At 37.1% G+C, this 8,412-nt stretch overlaps 1 protein-coding gene and 1 non-coding gene across 2 annotated transcripts in view; both read right to left on the bottom strand.

Annotated features, from left to right (window-relative positions):
• Positions 1 to 8,412, bottom strand: part of Hectd1 (HECT domain E3 ubiquitin protein ligase 1) — a 118,336-nt gene that overhangs the window by 53,767 nt on the left and 56,157 nt on the right. Inside the window, exons 11-13 of the mRNA XM_023721837.1 lie at positions 4,979 to 5,117; positions 4,624 to 4,794; positions 62 to 284 (exon numbers count right to left, since the gene is read on the bottom strand). Coding sequence (XP_023577605.1) covers positions 62 to 284; positions 4,624 to 4,794; positions 4,979 to 5,117 — 533 coding nt within the window. The remainder of the gene's footprint in view (positions 1 to 61; positions 285 to 4,623; positions 4,795 to 4,978; positions 5,118 to 8,412) is intronic.
• Positions 7,003 to 7,104, bottom strand: LOC111818303. The gene has a single exon (XR_002822326.1). It is a non-coding gene; the product is annotated as a U6 spliceosomal RNA (small nuclear RNA).

Genomic DNA, 8,412 nt, shown 5'->3' with positions numbered 1-8,412 from the left:
AACCATAAAAGCAAATTATAAAAGTTAAAAAATATATTTTTTAATTGAAACAAAGTATTACCTGAACTATCAGATCCACCTTCAGGACTACCACTTGAATACATGGTGGCAAGTTTTCCATCCAATATAAATCTGAACCATCCATTACTGCCATTAGATAATTCCAAGGCTGCTGCATCACTCCAAATATATAAGCAGTCCCTTCCTCTAATGATTGACCAGTCTCTCCAATGATATGGTTTACCTTGCTGCAATTCTTTAGCATCTTCCTGTGGTTCATCTTCCTAAATATACAGAATTATTCAATAAAATATGGAGAATAATCTCATTTCAAATATTAAGTATTTTTAAAACATGACTATAATTCAACTTTATAATATAAACATTCTAAGCATAATATTGTATTCACTTGCTTGTAGTTTAACATATGCTGTGATCAACTAATTACCTGCAAATCTTGGACCCAAGTCCTAAAAATGTCATAGTTAATCCTTAAGTATATCCTGTCCAGGTGTAGTGAAGACCAATGGATAAGAACTCTAAATACATTTAGGTAATACTTTAAGACATTGGTAATCTCACAACATTGCTAAGTCTAATTCATGATTTATAAGAAATAGAAGGTTAGGGGCTGGGGATTTAGCTCAGTGGTGCAAAGCCTGCCTGGCAAGTATGAGGTCCTGAATTCAATTCCTCGTACCCAAAAAAACAAAGATGAAGCTGTCAGCAGTCAGAATCAGTGCAAGGAACACTGAGTTTGAGGACATGAATCACAGGAGCTGTTTCTTTCTAGAACACGTTTTGACACTGGCAGAATATTTTTGATAAAATAATTTTTTTTTTAATTTTATTTGTGTGTGTGTGGCCAGCTCAGCCCACCAGGGGGCGGGGTTGGCTGGCATGTGGTGCTGGGGGATTGAACCGCGGTCCCTGTGCTTTGCTAAGCTTGTTCTAGGTAGGTGCTTTAGACCACTGAGCCATCTCACCAGCCCCAATTTTTATTTTTTGATGATTATTATTTTATTTGTATTTTTTGGCAGGACAGGGTCTTGCTATGCAGTTACTGACCCTTCTGTCTCCTGTCTAGAGCTGGGATTACAGGTGTGCACGACCACACCCAGTTTTGGGGCCATGTGGATGCACCCAGGTTTCAGGGACCAGCAAGGCATGGTTGCCAGGGATCAAACTCAGATCCTTAAGCTTGTCAGGCAGGTGGTCCCGATCTTTCTCTCCATCCCTACAGAGTACTTTTGGTCTTCCTTATAGTACTGCTTTGTTATATACTGCCTATAAAATATGGTTCTTAATTTTGAAGAAGTGATTTTCATAGCACCCCGAAAAAAATGAGTATCTTTATTTTCTTTTTTAAAAAAAATAATTAATTTATTTTTTCTTTCTTCTTTATTTTCTTAGACAATGTCTCAGAGTTCTTGACCTTACCAGAGGGTGGGGCCGGTACAGCATGCTGCCAGGGATCGAACCCAGCCGATGCGCTGTGCCTAAGCAGGTGCTTTAATCCACTGAGCTATCTGGCTGGCTCAAGAACAAATTTTTACTTTTTTTTTTTTTTTTGAGAACCAGGGATTGAACTCAGGCCCTTGCGCTTGCCAGGGAAGCGCTTATGCCACTGAGCCATCTCCCCGGCCCAAGAATAAACTTTTAAAAGTAAATCCTGGACTGGGGATATAAGTCAAAGGTAGAAGAAAACTTGCCTAGCATATATGAGGCCCTGGGTTTGATACTCATCAGAAAGAAAAAGACAGACAGACAGACAGACAGACAGAGAGAGAGAGAGAGAGAGAGAGAAATGTGGTATTTATATACAATAGAATACTATTTAGTCATGAAAAGAAATCCTGTTTGTGGTGGCAGGGAGAAAAATGAAAGACATTATGTTAAGTGAAATAAACCAACCACAGAAAGACTAATGCTAATATCACCTATTCTCATTCAGATGCGATAGCTAAAATGAAAGTACCGGGGCTAGGGAGATAGCTCATAGAATTAGCACTTGCCTGGCAAGCACAGGGTCCTGAGTTCAATCCCTGGTACCACACAAAAGAAAAAAAAAAAAAGAAAAAAGAAATTACCATCTGAAAGAAGGGAATAGAGTAGTAGTCATTAGCAGAGAGAAAACAGACGGAGCACAGGGAGATTGGAGAACAGATAGCAAAGTACAGTTTGAAAGAAAAAAATGCTAATGCTCTATAAGAGAGTGACTAACATCTATAACAAATTTAATTTAAAAAACTAGAAGAGAGCATTAGAAGGCTCTCAACCCAAAGAAATGCCAAGTGTTTCAGGGGATCAAAATGCTAATTACCCTGATTTGATCATTATATATTGTACACATGAAATTATCACACCATTTTTACCCATAACAATATATACAAAAGACTGCACACAAAACAGAAAATAAGTTCTAAGGACCTATGCTTTATTCAAGTAAATCAAATGCACAGGATTATTCCTATGGTCACCCTGGTATCGTAGTTAGAACATATTTTGTAGCCTAGCCTAAGATTCTAAAAGTTTTTATTGACATTTAAAGATTGAGAATATTCCCACAAAATGAAGATTATGAATTTCTGGTGAGATGGCTCAGTGGATAATATACATACAATGTTGAACCCCAAAATTTACCATATATACAATATAAGTAAAGACTATCTACTAAAAATTTTTTTAAATGATTTTTAAAAAAATTTTAAAATGATTTTTGGCTTTGGTAAAACTTCTGTGAAGGCATTTTAAAAGGTCATACCACAACTTAAAAATCAGTAATTTGAATTTCATCAAAAGTTTGATTTTTGGCCTAGGGAGATAGCTCAGTAGAGTAAGTGCTTGCCTGGCAAAGGCAGTGTCCTGAGTTCAATCCCTGGTACCACAAAAAAAAAAAGTTTGATTTTTAAAATAACATTGTTAAAAACCAGAGGTGATAGTGCACGTCTTTTTCTCAGAACTTGAAAAGTTCAGGCATGAGGAGTACAAGTTTGAGGTCATCCTGAGTAATAACAGCTAGCTGAGGTGTAACGTGGACTGCATAGCAAGGCTCTCTCAAAAAGTAACAACAAAAAATTGTTAACCAAAAAATTCTATCAGATTTTGCTTACCTGAAAATATCCAGTGCTGAAGATCAGATGCGATTTTGTGCATGCTAAGAAGAACTTTCTTAAATTTTTTATTTTACGTATTTGGTACAGGGTCTCATTACACAGCTTGGACTCATAGTGATCCTCCTGTTTTCAGCCTCCCAAATGTGCCACCATGCGCTATCTTGTTGCCAGTTCAGCTTGTGGGGGTTGGCAGAGGCAGCAAGGCATGTGGTATCTAGAATTGAACTTTGGTCCCAGTGCTTGCCTAAGCAGGTGCTTAGTGCCCTGCGCTATGTTGTGGATGAGCTATATCCTCAGCTCCTAAATACTAAGCCTTTCGACTTGATTAACTATATTAGAACAACACAAGAAAATGTGCTGTGTTTTATTATGGTTGTAGTAGTGGTAGTGTAGATTAAACACAGGGCCTTCACATAAACTGTACACAGCCAACTTTATTACTGTTTTCTTTATTCTCAGACAGGACCTCACTAAATAGCTAAATTGTCCAGGCTGGGCTCAAACATGAAATTCTTCTGCTTCTACCTCCTGGAATGCTGGGATTTTAGGTATGTATGACTACACCTACCAAGAACATGCTGCTTTTTTGGTGAAGTATAAAAGGGAGCATATTGTCAGACATGGTGGTGTACCTGTAATCCCACCACTCAGGACGCAGAAGCAGGAAGAACACTGCTAGAGCAGGAAGAGCACTGCAAGTTCAAGGCCACGTTGGGCTACACAGTGAACTGAAGGCTAGCCTGAGCTACACAGAAAGACACTGTCGTTTAAAAAAAAAAAAATCTATCTATCTATCTATCTATCTATCTATCTATCTATCTATCTATCTATCAAACAGGGTTGGGGAGATAGCTCAGCAGTTGAAGTGTCTGGATGGCACGTGCAAGGACCCAAGTTCGATCCTCAGTGCCTCATGCCATGCTGGCTACTGGAACCCCTGGAATTTGACATGCTGGCCACCAAAACCAGGCATGGTGACATATGCCTATAATCCCAGTGCTAGAGAGGCTGAGATAAGAGGATCAATATGAGTCTGAACTGCTTAGTGAGGACCTATGTCCAATAAATAAAATAAAAACCAAAACAAATAAGCAGAGGTCATACTCAGCTTATCTTCAAATAATATTTTTAAAATGTAGAGACATTCTTTTAACTATTTTTGGAACTTTGTATATTCTGAATCCTACCAATAAACAACTGAAAAATAAAATTGATTAAAAAAGTACAGATGGTAGTATTCTACACTGCCATTATTTTCACAACAGCTATTATAAATTGAAAATATATTTCCTCAAAACAAGTTTCTGACTCCATTACAATTAAGACCTTTTACTTTTCTTTTTTGCTTATTTGAGACAGGGTATCACTATGCAGTTCAGGCTGGCCCTGAGCTCACATTGTAGTCCTGGCTGGTCTGGTCTTGAACTCTCAACGATCCTCTTGTCTCAGCCTCCTGAGGGCTGGGATTACAGGCATGCACCGCCACGCCTGGCTTAAGACCACTTACTTTTTCTGGTTTTGATTCCTCTTCATTCTCATCATCAGAGGAAGGACCCGCCAAAGTTGACACTTTGCTAATTACACCAAGTCTGGCTAGTTGATCCAAGAAAATATCACCACCTTTATCTACTAAGTCCCTTATAATCTGCAAAGCCAACAGGTGGCCATCATCATCATCCTGCAGGGAGAAAAAGAAAGAGTACATGACCACAAGGAAGTTAAAGAGAATATGATAAAAACAAATTTAGTTTCCTAAAACAGACAAAATAGCTTATTAGAATTAAAACAACAGTGCTATTTCACTATCTACTATCTAAAGGGAATTAAATGTAAAAGAATCTAAAGGAAGATGAAAAACTGACCTCTTGATCAAGGACAGTTGCAGTGATTTCCACTAATATTGTAGGCAAATTGTGACCAACATCAGAATCACAAACTTCTTTTAACAGTGCTTCAGAACAAAAATGAATCATTTTTCTGATTAGCGCAAGACTTGCTTTCCTTGAAAAGAAAAGAATTTTGTAAAGCCACCATTATGAACCTCAATTAAACCAACATGCAACTGTACTTTAAAGAGAACCAAGGTATCCAATATTGTTTTATTTACTCTGCTAAAAAGTATAATAAAAGAACAAGTACTAGCACAGGAATGAGGATAAATACTAGTTTGTCTATTTTTCAGGTAATCTTATTCTACTACTGTATCAAACTCATTAAACTGATGATTTATTATTCCTTTTTACGAAAAATACAAAATATTTCATAACAAAGTAACAATATTTATTACACTGTGTATATCATCTTCAAAGCAGTTACCCAATTAAAAAAAAAAGCCAAAGATGCTTACCAAAAAACCGAAACAAACTTTCTTCTCAACAAAGATAAACTTTTATTATAAATAAAACTAGCTGGCCTATATTGAAATATTTTTTATTTTTATTTATTCATTTTTTTTTTTTGCAGTGCCGGAGATTGAACTCAGGACCCTGCACTTGCCAGGCAAGTGCTTATTCTACTGAGCTATCTCCCAGCCCAAAATATTTTTTATTAACACAATATAAAGTTAGTAGAAATATTTCAATTTCCCCTCTAGTGTATATCTCTTCTATTTTGCTATGTTTGTAATTTCTTTTTTCTTTTTTGTATTTTAGGGAAGGGTCTACAGGATGTTCAAGGTCTCACTACTAGATCGGACTCATAGTGATCCGCCTGTTTATAACTTCCCAAGAGCTGGGATTACAGGCATGTGCCACCATGCCCAGTCTCAACTGATACCTCAGTGCGCCCCGGGGGGCAGGGCTGGCATGGCAGGCCCAGGGGATCAAACCCCTGGCTCCTACGGCTGCGTGCAGGGGCTTTAATTCACTGACCTATTTAGCTGGCCCTTGTAATTTCTCATATAAAAAACTATGCCATATTTGAGTTTGAGTGGCTGACTTAATTCACATATTATGTTCTCAAGTTGCATTCAATTACTTATGTATGCCTCAAGTTTATATCTGTCAGCATAGTATTCTATTATGTATAAATACATCTTCCACATTCATCTGTTGATAGATATATATGCTGCTGACAAGATTTACTTACTATGTAAGGTGCTGCTAAAAACATAGATACACACCTTTCCCTGCAATACGATCTTTTAACTCTTTTGGGAAAATTGCTTGGCAGGGAACAGCTGGGTCAATGGAATTTCTACTTTGTTTTTGGAGGCATCTCTATACTGACTTTCCCAGTGATGGTACTAGTTAACACTCCCACCAGCAATGTAGTAGAGTTCCTTTTTCCCCACATCTTTACCAGCATTTGTTACTAGGTTTTTTAATGATAACGAACGATTCTTTAAGCGGTAATATGGTATCTCAGGGTAGTGTTTTTTAAATTTACATTTCTCTGATGGCCAGTGATGAGCCATTCTTCATGCATTTATTGGCAATCTGTACATCTGAGAAGTCTGTTCATTTCAGTTGCCCATTTTTTTAAGTGGATCTTTTATGAGTGATCTAGTTCTTTTTAGTTGTTTATATATTTTAGATAATAGTCCTCTGTCCAAGGCACAGAGGGCAAAAATTTTTCCCATTCTGTAGGTTGTCCCGTCATTCTTTTAGTTGTTTCTTTTGCTGTGCAGCTTTTTAATTTGATACATTTCATGTGTTGATTCTCAGTATTGGGTTCTGTTCAGAAAATCCTTGCTGGGTAGGTGGCACATACCTATAATCCCAGCACTCAGAAAGCTGTGGCAGGAGGATCACCATCTATGCTATGGGCCTACATAGGCTAACATAAGTGAGTTAATGGCCAAATATGGTGAAACCCTATCTCAAAAAATCCCAGAAAGACCTTGCCTACACTTATGTCTTTAAGTGCTGTTCCTACTATCTTCCAGAAAAATATATAATGCTGCATAAATTTGCCATCATCCTTGCATAGGTGCCATGCTAATGCTCTCTGTATTGTTTCAATTTTAGTATATGTGCTACCAAAGTACCTAATACATCATTTCTGTAATTTCCTAAAAGTTGCCACTCTAGTTCAATTCCCAGTACCAAAATAAAAAAAGGTGCTACTCTATTTTACATTTAACCAGCATCACTGTTTTATAACTTTAGAAATCAAGTTAAAAAGTAATACAATTACTGTACTTCGAAAGTAAGTGTTAGCCAGGCATGATGGATTACTATAATCCCAGCACTCTGGAGGCTGAGAAGACAATCGCTGCAAGTTCAAGGCCAGCATGAGCCATATACAGTGAGTTCAAGGTCAGTCTGAACTATATGGCAAGACCCTGAATTAAAAAACTAAACTAAGTGGCATAAATGGCAATTAATCTAAAATTTCCTACAGCACAAAATACAAAACTAACAATTTAAAACACTGGGTAGTTTGTATGAAAACATAATTTTAAATTTTTTTGTCCCTTGTCCTGGTGTCAATTCATGTTCACCATAGCTATTTCCCATATAAATGAAAATAAGATTAATAATCCCATATCCTAACAGTCCCACTGTTAACAACTATAAACCTTTTTTCTTCTGTTCACCCACTGCTTTGTTTTGAACAAAGGAAACATCTCATAAAGCCACACAAACTAAACTTAGTTTTATAATAAGTAGCTATCCTTTCAAAGTACACAAACACTGAAAATATACCAGACCAGTGATGGTGAATTTTTTGGACCTTCCATGGGTTCATTACCACTGCACCAGAAGAGACTATACTATTACGTAAGTAAATAAAGTCAATTCTTGTAATAACTATTTTCTGAACATCTAACAATATTTTAGGCAACAAGCTGTCGATATCATTATCTTTGATGTGAATGAATGGAAAGATAGAGGCAAAATTTCCTATTAACATCTTAGAGAGGCACAAGTTACAAAACTAAGTTTAGTTTGTATGGCTTTATGTATGTCCACAGCATGGGATCACTATGCATTTCCTAACTCTCGGGTTGAATTCACAAAATTATATTTAGCTAATGAAGTAATACTTTTTTACATAAATTCAAATATAGTACAGAAAGTGGTGGGTAGACAGAAGGGAAACTGCCTTAATTAACAGGGTTAGTTTCAACCATTCTGATGTTGTTGATGGCCATTTAGTCAGTTACAAAACTGGCATTTAGGGGCCAGGGAGATGGCTCAGTAGAATAAGTGCTTGCCTGGCAAGTGCAAGGGCCTGAGTTCAATCCCAGGTTCTGCTCCCCCCCCCCAAAAAAAAAAACAACGGACATTTACACCAAAAAATATAAATATTTTACTCTCTCTCTCTCTCTCTCTCTCTCTCTCTCTCTCTC

Source organism: Octodon degus, unplaced genomic scaffold, assembly GCF_000260255.1.
Source record: "Octodon degus isolate 3935 unplaced genomic scaffold, OctDeg1.0 scaffold00086, whole genome shotgun sequence".
Lineage (NCBI taxonomy): Eukaryota > Metazoa > Chordata > Mammalia > Rodentia > Octodontidae > Octodon > Octodon degus.
This window is presented reverse-complemented; position numbering and strand designations above follow the sequence as displayed.